Raw genomic sequence first — 15416 nt, 5'->3', positions numbered from 1 at the left:
CCAAAGCAGGATGCAGTCCAACAGGCTTGACTGGGGTAAAAAGCAATGAGGGGCAGAGGAGAGCAAAGCCCAGCACCACCCCTCAGCTGCCACAAGATGAGAGAGGTGCAAGCCAGGGCTGGCAGCACAGGCTGGTGCCTTCTGAGGCTCTGGGGGGGCACAAGATGATGCCAGCCTGAAGAAGCACCACTAACAGTACCTGAATGTGCTTCCAAAACACTGATGTCACAGAGACACCAATGCTCATCAGACTACAGGCATGATTGCCCAGAATAACAGATTGACAAGCTGCCCCATTAGCAGGTATCTATCCTGAACCTATAAACAATGTATCCAGCACTAAATGACTTTCAATATGAAATTTCTTTTGCTGTATAGCATGCCCCCATTCAGCTACCATCAACCAGTTTGTTTTTTTAAAGCAATTATGTCCTTTTCAAGTGGAGTTTTTATGACAGGAATTAATTCTAGGTGAGATATAACAACAAAATGTGGGTAAACTTCTCCTCATTTTATGAACAGAAAGAGACACGATGCCAGAGTCTGAAATGGAAACATCAAATCTACTGTGAAGGAGACATTTAGCTGCTGGAAATGGATTATCAGGCATTATGGTAGCCTCACATACTGATCCTAAAGCTCCAGAAAGGCCATTAGCACTGCACAATTGTTGCTAATTCCAAACATTAAGGTGACATTATGCAATTTGCAGATGGACAAAAGTCACTGTTTATCACTGATTATTTTGCTAATTTAGTCATCAAATCATTTGTTGTCTGAAATTAAGGAAGAATTAATAAAGGCAGCTATTCAGCAGTGGTAGAGAACCATTGGTTTTAGTGTGTGAGGAAGGCACCAGCTGAGGATGGAAATGAGTGGAAAGACAAAAGGCTTTCTGTGCATACAGAAAAACTTGGTAACAGATCACATCATCTGACTGCAGAAATCTAAGAAATCTCTCATTAAAAGCCCACCCTCAGCAAGTCTTCAGATGACAAGCTGAATGGGGCAGTTGACCTGAGGCATGGGATGCCATCCAGAGGGACCTGGATAAGCTCAAGAATGGGCTTATGGGAATCTCTTGAGGTTCCACAAGACCAAGTGTGGGGTGCTGCACCTGAGTCAGGGCAAGCCCTGGCATCAATCCAGGCTGGGGCATGAAGAGATGGAGAGCAGCCCTGCCCAGAAGGACTTGGGGGTGCTGTGAGTGAGAGGCTGTGAGCCAGCCATGTGCACTCACAGCCCAGAAATCCTGCTGCAATAGGACAAGGGATAAGGGGTTTTAACTAAAGTAGGGTAGATTTAGACTAGATATAAGAAGAAAATTTTTTATTATGAGGCTGGTGAAAGACTGGCCCAAGTTGCCCAGAGAGGCGGTAGATGCCCCATCCCAGAAACATTCAAGGTCAGGCTGGGGCTCTGAGCACCTCATCTGGATGGAGATGTCCCTGCTCATTGCAGGGGGGTTGGACTGGATGGCCTTTAAATGTTCTTTCCACCCAAACTGTTCTATAATTCTATGCTTTGATGTCAGAGACAAGACACTAATCTGTGTTCTCTGGGGACCATCTCATTGGTATCAATAATTTAACTGGACTGCAGAATGTGTTCAGCAACATCTCTGATGGATGTTCTTGTCCTGGCCATAGATCATGGTAAATCCAGACCAGACTGAAGGAACATGGAGGATAACATTCAGGAAAATTAGGCAACAAAACTGTATCACCTCAGTCAAATTTGGCCACTTTCTGATCCAAAGGGTCTAAAACAAAAATCTAGCTTATGCAGAAAGTTGTGTAGACAAAACTGTTGTTTTCCCATACTTCTTTTGTTGCTCCTTGCGTTTCTGAGACAGATATTTCTTTTTCACTTCCAGAAGCTCATTGTTAAGTCTTTCAATTTCATGTTTGTATTCTTTGCTCTGTGTTTCACACATACTCAGTTCTGAGGACAAAACCTAATAAACAAAACACAAACAGCAGAAACAGGAGATGTTGCTTTACTTACACATAAGTGAGTACTTTTACAAGCACTTTCTCTTTTTATATTTGATGATGTAAGACATGATCATTTTCTACACAATTCTTTTTCCCACTTGATGTTTCATTTGATCTCACCTCTGTTCACCTAAAAACATCTTACAAAATAAAGGTTATGTCATTTAACCATAATACAACATGTAAAATACACTCCAAGCTTTACAGGAATGGCATTAATAGCTACATTAGCTCTTAATTTCTGGGACATAAAGCTGGGCAAAAAACCAAAGTTAATAAATCAGGGAATTATTTTATAATAACGGGGTTTACTCACAGGGATGCACTGCTAAGTGGGGTAATTCAATCCACACAGGCAAAGTAGTACCAGGCACCTCAAATATGAATACAAAGCCACTTATACATGAATCAGTAAAATTTTAAAAAAGGAGGAGCATGCATAGTGCACCTTCTTTCTTTCAAAAGAGTAATAGTTTGACCTGGCACCCCAAAATGGCATGGATGCCATCATGCTACAGCATGCTGTGCCTGAAATACAAAGCAGCAATTGACTGCATTAAGGACAAATAAGGACCGTATGGAAAACTTCAAATCACGTTCAGTTTAGCTAAACTTCGGCTTCTATTTTACATTTTCTACATTGTTTTTCTTCTCCATGGAAAGCTAAGATTTGCATAACAGCCTCTTTGTTTCCTAAGGGCCCATCTGCTCCTGCATTTTTTTCCTTGTGGTTAGTATAGACGTGATTATGATGCAGTGAAGAGGAGATGATGACTTCAACAGAGACAGGAGCTGCAGAAGTAGATGAACTCCTGGGGAGACTGATCTCTCATGCAGGCAAGAATAGGAGAGGATCAGCTTATTCATAGAATATCATAGAATTCTACCAAAGAATCACTTTTTAATATTATGATTTTAAAATTTTCTACAAGATTCTTTTGGAAGCAGGAACTCCTCCCTCCAACTGACAAGGGGTTAGAACAGGTTCGTCCTGTCATCTCCACAAAATCTGCAAATATAAATATACATGTACACATGGCAAGAGAAATAATAGTAACTTAAGACTGGATTCTCAGTATATTCCCACTAGTTTGTTAAAAAGAAAAAAAAAATTGCTTTGATTTGCTTCTTAAAGATATTAATAGTTTAAGATAAAGGGAAGGAGAATAAGCTGAATAAAAAGCGAGGAATAACCTAGAATGCTCATGTAAAAAAACATATTTACAGTATCGTGCTGCTAACTCATATTGTAATAAGACTTTTCTTCTATTTTAATTAAACAAAGTAGAACAGTGTGCAATCTAAGTTCATTTGCTGCTCTGTGCTGTCCCTTGAGGAGATGCAGTGATAACCCTGCTTTCCCGGTCTCGTGCACTAGGGCAGGCACTCAGTTCCCTGAGGATCTCCCTGCAGCCCCTGCCCAGGGACAGCGGGCACCTCTTACTTTGATCTGCTTCACCTTCTCCCGGAGGATGTTCCGGTACTGCTGCAGCTGCTCCGTGGCCTCGGGCCCAGGCTGCCGGGCCAGCACGTGCCTCAGCTCCACGTACAGCTTCTCCTTTTCCTAAGGAAGGGACAAGAGGAGGAGCTCTTAGCAAACCACTACAGCAGCAGCACAGCCTGAGAGGAAATCAACCTCACTGGAAATTGCAACTCAGTCAGGAAGGTATTTGGAGAAACAAATCTGCCTGTGTGTCAGGCTTTCCTCACTAGCCATAAGGTATTTAAAGTTGTTGTGATAGCGATGGGAGAGCTCATTAAGATAAACATCCAGCTACTTCAAACCATGAATGAAATGCTCTTAAACACCACCACCAGCAAGCACTCTCTACCTCAGCACTTACTGGAAGAGTACCCAGGGCTGGGAAATTAATCACTGGAAAGTGTGCTTATTGCTATCTTTCTTCTTATGAGTCACATTGCCTTACATTAAAGATCACAGCTTCACCCAACAGGATGTGAGCTGGCTATAGAAATGTCAGCAAAGGACTGTACAAAAGAGTTACTTCTTCCAAAGAAAATCCTGCAAAGCACATGTACACATACACAGATAATTATATATATATAACCTTTCAGTTTAACTGCAGGGGCTCTGGGAAAGAAATTATAAACAGCAACAATTATGACTAGCACAATTACCAAGTAATTTTTGTCATGTGTCTCCTCGTCCTTTATGTTGGAACAGTAATACTTGTGGGAGTTGGATATTGCCATGCCTGAAAAGAAACCACACCATGGACCCACTTACAGCTTTCTGTACTGAAATGCTGCTTTCAGCTGTGTTTTGAGAGTGTGCTTGTTTGTAGTCTAAGGAATAAAGCTCTGAAAAAAGCCACCTTCATAGTTTTGCACATTACAATAGTTTTACTATCTACCCTGGAAATCTAAGATCATTAAATAGTATTATTAAGTAAGACCACATTCTTTTCTGGTACATTGAAAACTGGAATTAAAAAGGAGACTAGCAGACAAAAGATTTAACTGAGGAAGACAAAAATTCCAAGAAGAAGGCAGGATAGGTGATTATTTATACTGGATTTGGCAAAGCCCCTTTTAACTGTCTTTTTTATAAGGTCTCTCTACAACTCTTACCACAGAATTCATCTGTTGATGTGGGAAATGGTGCCATCACACCATCTAAAACTGCTACATTTGGTCTTTCTTAGTGGTTAAGCCAGGGTTTTTAGAAGTGGTTTGCTATTTTGAAGGTGTAAAATTTTAGGTGTCCAGTCTTCAAGAACATAAGGAGTGTGGAGCTTTTAGACCTCATCATTTTCTAAAACAATGCACTACAATGGTCACAAGTTGGGACCCCAAAATGGAATCACTTCAAATCATGCCTTACTTTTGCAAACAATGTTCTCAAACTCTGCAGATTACTGAGGAAGAGTTCCTTATAAATGAAATGGTTCACAGTTTATCTCTGGAAAAATCAAAACCTCCTGAATAGTCTCAGACTGAGGTTTGAATAGCAACAAATACTGAATTGAGAATTCAGTCTGAGTGAAGAGTTATTATTCCACTTCATAGTGGTATTCCAACTCCCAGCTTTTCTTTCTGAGGAAGTAAATTCTACTTCAAGATAAAAACAACTGCAAAAGAATAATCCACCTTGTCAAAATCTAACCAGTCAATATTAACATTTCAACCCTGAATGTATCATATATTTGTATTTTGTAGTAGTAGTAGTGTAATGGTAATTTGGATAAACATGGGGCAATTGATAGATTGAAGGTCTTAAGTGTAATTGCTTTCCAACTTTTTCTCTCCCTACCCTCTACAAAAGCCAACCAAGCTCTTCAAACACTGTGCAATGGTGTGTATAATAACCTCATCTAGAGACAAAGTATGCAATTCTATTGTAAGGAGAATCTATTTTATGCAGCAGAGACTCGTTAGGTGTCCAATGTACATTGTATCCATAATCCAACAGAGGCAGAACCAGATGTCTTATAATGCATATCTTGTCCTTCCTTGCTGAGCACTGTCCATCTCTTTTACATCTAGTCAATTAATTTGTCACTGGGTTAGAAGCACCATATGTCAGCAAAACATTAAAGAAAACCCTGGATACTTCTTTCCTCCTCAGCAGAAGCTTGTATTCACAGGTTGGCATTTTTTAAATTTCTCAAATTTTACCTCAGGATTCAAAAAATAAATTTAAAATATATAAATTAATTTCAATTAATTTAAAAACACCAACCACAAGAGTAAATCTATGTGAGTCACAAGGTGCATTTGCAGGTACTTCCATCTCTACTCATAAGAAATCAGAAATGATCAAGAAAAAAATATCAGCACAAATTCATAAAGAAAAAATTTGTCTTCTGTAATAGATTAGGTCAATTCATTATGACTGGGTTTCTTTGGCTCATCCCAAACTGCCTCCCCTCACATTTCCCTCCATCCTCACACCAGGCTGCCATCACAACACACACCTTACCATGGTTGTGAGGTTTTGACATCAAGGAACAAATACACTGTGAGGCACAGCTCTTCTTCTTGAGGTGAAGGAAGATCCATCAAATCTCTGTAAACCCATACTGTTAAGCCTCCACTGGTAAGAGTAACGTACCTGTGTTCAGATTAGGTCTAGGCCAGTAACAAATCTTTTTATGGGACCCTTCCACCATGAAATTTCCATGGAATTCAGCAGATGTTTCAGTGTAGGACTGAGCCCATAACATCAACAAGCTTCACTGGTTTATGACACAAACTAAGCCAAGATGATGGTGGAGAGATGATGGCACATTCATTTTGTGTATGTAGGGCATGCTGGGACACACAGGCTGAGGATTACAGCTAAATTTCAGGCATTCCAAAGAGAATTTCAAGACCTCTGTGAATACTTGCTGTAAAAATTCTGCAAATAAAATGGCATATTATTTTTATAAATTTATAAATTTAGTTTATTTATTAATTTCATAAATTTAGAATAGCCCTTCTTGTCTTAGGTTTGTTTCCCAGGGGATCTCTGAGGAGCTCACAGATCTGTCTGTAGCCCAGCCATGACAGTAATTTTCTTCATCCCTAAGTCTCTCACCTATTAATTTGGAGAGGGAGGGTGGGGAAGTAAGTGGTGCTTTCCCCTAAATTTAACTAGGTGCTGTCTCAGCCATATTCTGTACTTCTCCTGGCCTGCTTACTCTACAGCAAATTGAGAAAAAAAATATTTTCTTCTGTAGAAGACTGGCTAGCATTTGGCAAACTTCAGTTGATTGTCCAGGATCAGGTGGTCACGAGTTGCCTCCATCTTCAGCACGAAGAATCACTTTTGCCAGCAAAACCCAACTTCAAAAGAAGCTGCTGCTCCTGACGAGCACAGCACCATTTGCTTTTCCATGTGAGAAGGACCATCAGTACCATCAGATACATTCCCAAAGTGGCAGCAAGGCATTGATGGCCATTGACAGGGAATGGGAAGCATTCACCAGTCCCAGGCTGGAACAGAGCTCTAAAGATGTGACCCCATTTTGTGTCATCCTGTCCCCCACCATGACACCAGGAAATGGCACATCTTGTTAGTTAGCCCAGGGTTTTTTTCTGAACCAGAGGTGATGGATGACCATACATTTAATGAAGATGATTTCACAGCAGAAATAGGCCCTGCAGTCCCAGCTTCCTCATTTTTATCAGTTCTTTCCAAATAGATAATTCAACAAATTTACCTGGCAAAGCAGTACCCCAAGAGCCTTCTCCACGAGACCCACACAAATCCTATCATGTACCAAAAGCTTTCTATCACATGAATTACTGAAAAAAATACAAAACAAAACAAAACAAAAAAAAGGCAAAAAAAAAAACCACCAAAAACTTTGCATCAGAGTAAATTTAACTTATGCCAGCTCCTGACTCCAGCAACTGAGGTAAAGAAAAAACTCCACAACATAAAGATGTAGTGCAAAAGTGTGTGATGTAGTATATGGCAGCAGTCCCTAAAATATTCAACCTAAATAAAAATTCTATTTCTAAAAATTTTAAGTAGTAAGTGGTGAAGGCAATATAGCAACCATGCAAGCACTCCATAGTTCCTCATGGCTTTGGTGGGGATAACAAGTCAGCCAACGTGCCACAGGGGGTTTCTTGTTTATTGGCACTATAACCAAAATGTCAGGGCTGTGCAGAACTCCAGAGACATTTTGTTTATGATGCCATGGAGCAGCAGAGCATCCTCAGGGGTAGTGATTCCTCTTCATAAGTGTTAAACAGGACACAGAAATCTGGATTAAATACATACACAGACACACATATCTAGTGATAGTCATTTTCACTGTATAAGCCCTACATTTATTTGTTGTTATGTATACCTAGCAGTAGCTGTTGGCTCAGGACGTCTATCTTTGAAAGTTTTATGAGGTAAAGAAAAAAAAATTAGCATATGGTGACCTTCAGAAATTTTATAATAACAGAAGAAAGTTGCCTCCAGCACTGTGAAAAATGTGCAGTATAAACTTTCTCTGTAAACACTTTCCAAAAGCTCCTGCTCTTTCCTGTCTATTCCACATCCATCAGCAAACACCCTTGCAAGGATGCAGTTCCCTAGAACAGCTCCTGTTTTGATTATTACCTAGACACTTCTTAATCTCACCAGTGTGAGGTTTTTTTATTGGATGTATTAATTAAGTTTAAAGAGGACACTGAGGCCCTTTCAATGTGAGACAACACTAACACTGTGCTAGATGTTTTGGGTTTTCCTGTGAAAACCACCAGCTTGAAGGAAAAGGCTGGGATAGTCTCATCTTTGGTGAAATCTGCATCGCCCAAACTGGTCTTGTAATTTATTTCTCCAGATGATAATAATGCTTCTCAAGAGCAATTCTGTTTCGTCTGGCACAGAGCAAACTGTACCAAATTGACTGGCATGTTCAAAACAGCTTAAAGAGAGAGGAAAGAAACCTTGGAGCACCTCGCAAGGTCTTCACCCTTGGCTGCTTTTTGCAACAGCAAGAGCTAAATGCTGCAATATCACCATCTTCCAGGAACAACAAAGTATGAACAACAAAGTATGAACCTGGAGTGCAGCTGCAACTTATCAGTATTATTATTATTGCTAGGAACTGTTACTATCAGATCTTCCCTCATAAGGGTGTAGGAAAACAGTATTTTTTCCAAAGAACAAATAAATACATATGCTCCTTTCAACTTCTGAACTCTGAGACACAAGGTTAAGAATCTATCCAAGGAAAATGGCATGGATGTGTCTTGCTGAAATAACAGCTACAGCTACCATTCTTACTATTGACATTACACAAGAGTTTACAAAATCATTACTCAGAGTAGCTCATTTAATCACAGTGTTTCTACTTTACATTGCAGAAATGAATTAATTATCTCCTATTCTACATGCGTGAGCAGAAATACACACACACATGAAAGTGAGCTGTTCCTTGAAGGTGAGAATTGCCCCTGACGTGACATGGATTGATGTAAATATTCCAACTATTTTCACAGGGCCTGCAGCTTGACAGCTGGGTTGAAGAGAGCTCTAAACAAACCTTTGTTTTGCATTCTAGTAGGAGTTTGTCTTGAAGTGACCTGGAGGAGATCAGAAGTTGATAAGATACAAATCTTATCAACAAGGTTTCTAAATATTCTAAGTGAATAAGTACAAAGCAAATGATGAGGATCTTTGTACTGTATAATAATTACTTTATGCAGGGTTCTAAGAAAAAAAAAATTAAGTCTCTTCCTCAGATCTACACTATTTGACTTAAAAACCTCTGTATTTTAATGTCAGTGTAACAGCATATATTTCAGCTATTCAATAGCCATTTACATTTTTAAAATTTTAGAGAATCAAAGAAGAATTATCATAGCTCTGTTGATAATGATTAGCTGCTCCTGCAGGTGACAGCTTGGGAAGAGGATTCCCAGTAGACCCAGCTTCTGTTCTCACTTCAGACTGATCTGACAGATGACCTTGAAGGGTCAGAGAGATTGCAGAGCTCCTCCAAGAAACACCTATTTTTAAGTTAGGCACCTACATCTCTTTAGTCACCTGCTTGACTTAGATCTTTAGATTTCCCTGAAAGATGAGAGCACTTTGCTTCAAGTCCTTCGGTGTTCTGGAATTGCTACCTCTGAACAGCTGTCTCAAAGTCAAGCCACCACTTAAATCTACAATACCTGTCTAACAAGGCAGTAAAGCCTACATACATCTTTTTGACAGGACAGCAAAGTTCCCCTGCATATGTCAAGTACCTCAGGGAAGAAAAGACTAGTCTCCTGATACACTTTGGAACCTATTAAGAAATAATAGTACATCTAAGAAACACACACAGCAGTTCTGAAATCATTAATGTTTTAATGCACGGCTTCTTTCAAGCTCACTGTAATTAGAGCCGAGACTTTGCTATTCTTCAAGGAGTTCTGTTTCAGCTCCCCTTGCCTGCTGCTTAAAATTCAAAGAAACTGAAACAGGACTAAAGGAAAGGGAAAGACAGTGGATCCTAATGTCCATGTAAAGGCAATTGCTATGCTCAAGTGTCCCATCCCCTGTTTAAGATTGCAGCTGTATCTGCTTAGGCACGGGAAGCCTTGAGCTCTGAGCCTCCATGAGGTGCAGCACTTGGCTGACTGATGCACCCCACCTGGCAGAGACTCTCCCTACTGAGGTTCATGGCTCATGTGCACTCAGCAGCACATTTCTAGATGTTTCAAAAAAAGAGTGGAGAAATGGGTAGAAAGTTACACCTGATTGTGTACCATTTTAACCCAGCCTTCCAAAAAAAACCAACCAGCCACAGTGACTCTGCCTTCCTTCCTCTAACAGCTGCAAAACAGCCGTAGCTGCAGCATCTTTCTTCATGTGTTCCCTCAACAACAGCACCATTCACAGTAAGAATGAAAATAAGAGAACTGGAATAGAACAAATTTGTCTGTCCCTGTGCAATTTCTTTTCTTTGTGGAGTTTTGCTGTTGTTACAGCAAACTGTTAACTGTCATACAGGATAATAATCCATCACTGACTGGGATGATGTAGATTGTCCATGTCTTGCTCCTGAGGGAAGAGCAGAACACCCCTCATCTTAACACAAGAACACCTGCCAAAGGGTGAATACTAAAGATGTACCTCTAGCTTTGGGCCTATAGAACATGGGCTTGTGGATGTTGTGCTACACTGCTGCTGCACTCCTGCAATATTTCAGCTCCTCTAGCAGATTCTGGATGGCTGACAGTCAGTATCGGATTGCTACAGCACTGCAAAGTCTGTGCGCTGCAATGTATTCAGTCAGCACAGCGAGTCATTTATTTTCCCTTAACAAGATAACTGGTTGATTAATATACTTTACCCTGGGGTGCACAGCAGATTTATTTCCTTCTCAGATACATGCTGAACACAGGAATGAGGAGTAAACAAGGTTGTTTTCAGTTGTTATTTGCTGGAGCAATTCCTGAACTTTTTATCCAAGCTTTTTTCCTAGCAAACTAATGTTGAAGTTAAGGACAATTCTGACTAAGAACTTTAGGATTGGGTCATTTTACAAAATATTTTTAGTCCAATGATACAAGGTATCCACGCTCAGGATTCTGGGTTCAAACCAAACATAATGTATTTGAATAAAACACTTTGGTGATCACTGTTTCTGTTTTGCTGATGCAGATTTCAGATGACAGTGCTGTGTCTTAGGTTCTTACATGGCATCGTTGTTTCAGTATATGAATGGTATTAAATCTTTATTGTACACATGCTGAAGAACTGCTTCCAGCCAGGGCAGTGATCCTCTTCTCGTTCTACAAGAGTTCTGGACACAAGGAGTGTCCAGGCACTTATGAGTTGGCAACGTGAGTTGCCAAAATTCACTAAAACTCCTTGAAGACACAGAGGAATGAAACTCAGTCTCCCAGTCCCCTCATGCTGGTGGCTGTGTCAATACTCCTGCTACTTGCTTTTCAGAAATAACAGGCCTGGACTACACCAGGAGGTTACAAGTGTGGGAGAAAACTCAGAATAAGCCACAGTGTACTTGAAGACAGCAACCTCTTCAGGCATGCTAAACTTTGTGGACTTGGGAGTACATGTATTAGAATGCAGGACAAAACTATGCTCGACACTCATCTATGAAGGATAGTAATTAAAACAATCTTGCACCATGAGGAGGGATGACATCTGATGACCCACTAGAGTTCTTTTTCAAGCTCAAACTCAAGTAAATACATCAATTATTTTAAAAAACATGTAAGACAGATTCAGCATTCATGTATGCTTGCCACCTATAAAGCCTAAGGGATTTTTACTCTGCCAGCAACTTTCTCAGCTTTGTAAATAACATCTGAATATTTCTGACCAAAACATCATCAGCTGAGCTAAAAATGGTGCAGATCCCCAGAAGTTATTTTCTCAAATAAACTTGCACCTTGCTTCTGTCCAGAACCATTTATCATGGGAAATGTGTTTTGTTTATGAGGGTGGGGTAGTTTCACAAAGAGTCAGTAAAAATTCTCTCTTCCACTAAGAAAACTGTTAACCAAAAGTATTTTGTTTGCTCAATAGGTAATCTGCTTTGCTTCCCATTTCTCAGTGCCAGAAATATTTGCACTATTTTTATTGGAAAATTATTTTCTCACCCTAAAGAGCAGCCAATTATCTCCACCTGGTGACATTAAAGTGATCAGCATACTTCCTACCCTTTTTTTCAAATCCTTGTTTAAACAAACATACCAAAAAAAAGGCTATTTTTCTGGGAAGACTTTATTCTCTTCCACTTGAATTGCAACATATGTGGGAGGAGGGAAAGAATCTAAATGTCAGTGTGTTTTTAAGAGCAGTTTATCATGCTGTAAATTTCTATAGCATAGAACATCTTCTAATTCTAGATGGACTGAGATTAGAAGGTCTAAAATAAACTAATGCACTAAGAAGTGTATTGGAAATATGCATAAATACAAAATCAACTCCTTCCTGAGGAGAGCTAGGGCAAGAACTGGACATTCCCCAGATATCTATCAAATTATTAAAGTCTACACAAAACTTTCAGGTAGGTATGTAGACCGTCAAGAGACCTTCACACAGGTGACTCATACCTTTCATGTTTTTGAGATGTGATTCCTTACTACATCATCACAGGATTGCATATGAGTCTTGGTAAATGGCACCAAGATTTAACACAATTATCCTGCAATTGGCTTAGTGTGAGTGGTTCTGCCCTACTCAGAGAACCCTGCTGGCTACACAATCAAATTTTTAAGAATTAAATAATTAAATTAATTGGGAAAAAAATATCAGTGTTAGAACAAAAGACACTAGAGATACTCTAATTGCATGGGAAAATCATCATGCCAGACATAGAACTACTGAAAGACATCAATCTTTCAATTTAAAACCAATATTAAAAACAAAACATCTCCACTTAGAGTCAAAGCTAAAATCCTAACTCAAAGTCCTACTTTAGCAATGAACCTTTCAAACACAACAAAAGGAAAAGAATTGCACAAGATGGAAAGAATCTAAGAGTAGTCCTAAAGGGTGACTTGATCCATATGTCACTTCATACTGCACTGGAGATTCCAGTTCAAATAAGTTTCAAGGTATTGGACTGAAATTGTTTTGATGGCACTAATTCAGTAGATTGTTTTGCATCATAATATTGAGCTGGTAGTGAGATATTTTTTATCCATCACAAGTTAGAACTGCGTTGCAGCCAGAGTTCATGGGCACACATTATTTTTTCATATGAAAAAAGAACAGAGCTTGTCTTTGGAGTCTAAATCAAGGCTTTTCTTACTGTGTGCCTTTGACACATCCGCCTAATTCTGCATGACACTGGGGAAGTAAACTTTTTCTTTATGATTCATATCCAGCTGAAAGCCAAAAAGTAAATGTTAGGCCTGAGTCCTTATGGTATTTCCCATTTCTATATTTCAATGCAAATCCCTTGAAATTCCAGTCACCAACTTAGAACTGGAGTCATAACCTCAAACCTCACACTCCACCCGGTACTGTTTTCTTTCTCTTGTTCCCTGAAGGTACATAGCAACACTTCAGGTTGTTATAAGGAAAGGAGAGCATTTTTCTGCCTTTCTCCTCCCCCACACCTTCCCCCAGAACCATTTGATCAATGGCTAGAAGTTTTGGCAGCTTAGGTTTCTCAGTCAGAATCATAGAATACCGTGTTGGAAGTAAACCTCAAGATTCATATGGTCCAACCTTTCTTTCATTCCCATTTCCTTATATTGGTGACCATCTATGAGAGCAAACAGTAAATTTGCTGTTCCTTTAATGAGACCACTCCTGCAAGGGCTTTGGGATTAGAACTTAAACTAACACCTTTTAAATCTCGGAATCATTTAATAGAAGGTTGTAAGGGGACCTCAAGGATCATCTGGTCCAGCCTTTCTCAGCAAAAGCACCATCTATCCAAGATGGCCCAGTACCCTGTCCAGATGGATCTTAGAAGTGTCCAGCATTAGGAAATGCACCACTTCCCTAGGGTGATTATTGCCATGCCTTCCAAATGTTCTCATTGTTACCAACTTTACTCTTGTGTTCAATCAGAATTCCACAGGAGTAACCTGTACCTATTACCCCCATCTTTGCCATGTAATTCCTTGTAAAAAGAAAATCTTCACCATCTTTTTAACCACTCTTTAAATACTGGAACATGGATATACAGTTTCCCCTCAGTCTTGTTTTTTCAAAGCCAAACAAATCCAGTAGTTTCAGACTTACCTCCTATGGCAAGCTTCCCAGTCCTTTGATTATCTTTGTGGCCCCCTTTTGGACCCACTCCAGCCTGTCCATCTTTTCTACAGAGCAGGAACCAAAACTGAACACAGTATTCTACGTGTGGCCTGACAAGTGCTGAATAGAGTGGAATAACCTCTGCCATGATGCCCTTTTTGACATAACTCAGCACCCTCCTGCCCTTCTTTGCTGCAGCAGCAGAATGTTCACTCATATTGAGCTTGTTGTCCACCAGGATGCCCAGGTCTCTTTCCAGAGAGCTGCTGCCCAGCCAGGTGGATCCCAGGCTGTCCTGCACTCCTGCATTGAATTTCCCAGCTGTAAGACCTTACACTTGTCCTTGCTGAACTTCACTCTTTTAAAGTATTGTTGCTATTTCACTTCTCCTACCTAACAGTGGGCCAATATTTTCTGTCTGTTTTTGCTTGCTGTTTACATACCTGAACAGCTCTTTTTTCGTGGTTTTTGACAAGTCTGGCCAATTTCAGTTCAGTTAGTGGTGCAATTCCTTTGTGCTGATCTGTTTATGCCAGCTACTGCTTATGCAATTAGATGCAATTTTTCTGGCAGGAAATTCTTCTGCCATTCAAGAGCTGCTATAAGCTAAATCAGAAAAGTGGTTTTTTTGCTGGTAGAAATGGGGCTTTTAAGCATATAAAAGGCTAGAGCTCAATATACTCACCCTTTTAATTGAGGGCTGAGAGAACTGCTAGCTTGAGCTGTAAGATAGGGTATTAATCCAGTGCTTCCAGAGGAACTCAAATCCTCCAGGAAACAGAGATAGAAAAGCACCAAGTCCTACTACACTATAAAAAGCTAAAAAGAAAATTTCCCTTTTCATTTTTGGATGGAAAATCCCTTCAAAAGGCTGACTTCATATATAAATGAAAAAGGAGCAGTAAAGAAAGGAGTGCATTTTGGCAGTGGATTTTGCAGTTCACCTTTAAGTTTCAGTGCATACAAAGCACTATCCCAAGCTACCTCTGCTGAAATCTCTCTAAAGACAAGATGACAGAGGAACAATAATGGGCAGGTCAAAAGAAACTTTTAGGGATTCTACAGTCATTAGCTCCCTGAAGTGAATTGCAGTTATTTTTTATGAAAATAGAGAATTCTGCCAAAAAAATTCCCAGTTTGGACTCTGTACCCTACCTGTAACATGCAAGTAGTTTATACTCTCAAATCCTAGTAGAATCTACACTGAGCACTAAAAACAAATAAATGCCAAATTTGAG

At 39.8% G+C, this 15416-nt stretch overlaps 1 protein-coding gene across 1 annotated transcript in view; it reads right to left on the bottom strand.

Annotated features, from left to right (window-relative positions):
- The window catches only part of CFAP58 (cilia and flagella associated protein 58), a 55791-nt gene that overhangs the window by 2432 nt on the left and 37943 nt on the right, over window positions 1-15416 (bottom strand). The window contains exons 15-16 of the mRNA XM_041415535.1: window positions 3442-3561; window positions 1824-1957 (exon numbers count right to left, since the gene is read on the bottom strand). Of these exons, the coding sequence (XP_041271469.1) occupies window positions 1824-1957; window positions 3442-3561 (254 nt within the window). The remainder of the gene's footprint in view (window positions 1-1823; window positions 1958-3441; window positions 3562-15416) is intronic.

Source organism: Onychostruthus taczanowskii, unplaced genomic scaffold (genome assembly GCF_017590055.1).
Source record: "Onychostruthus taczanowskii isolate IOZ18803 unplaced genomic scaffold, ASM1759005v1 scaffold5, whole genome shotgun sequence".
In the NCBI taxonomy this organism is placed as follows: domain Eukaryota; kingdom Metazoa; phylum Chordata; class Aves; order Passeriformes; family Passeridae; genus Onychostruthus; species Onychostruthus taczanowskii.
This window is presented reverse-complemented; position numbering and strand designations above follow the sequence as displayed.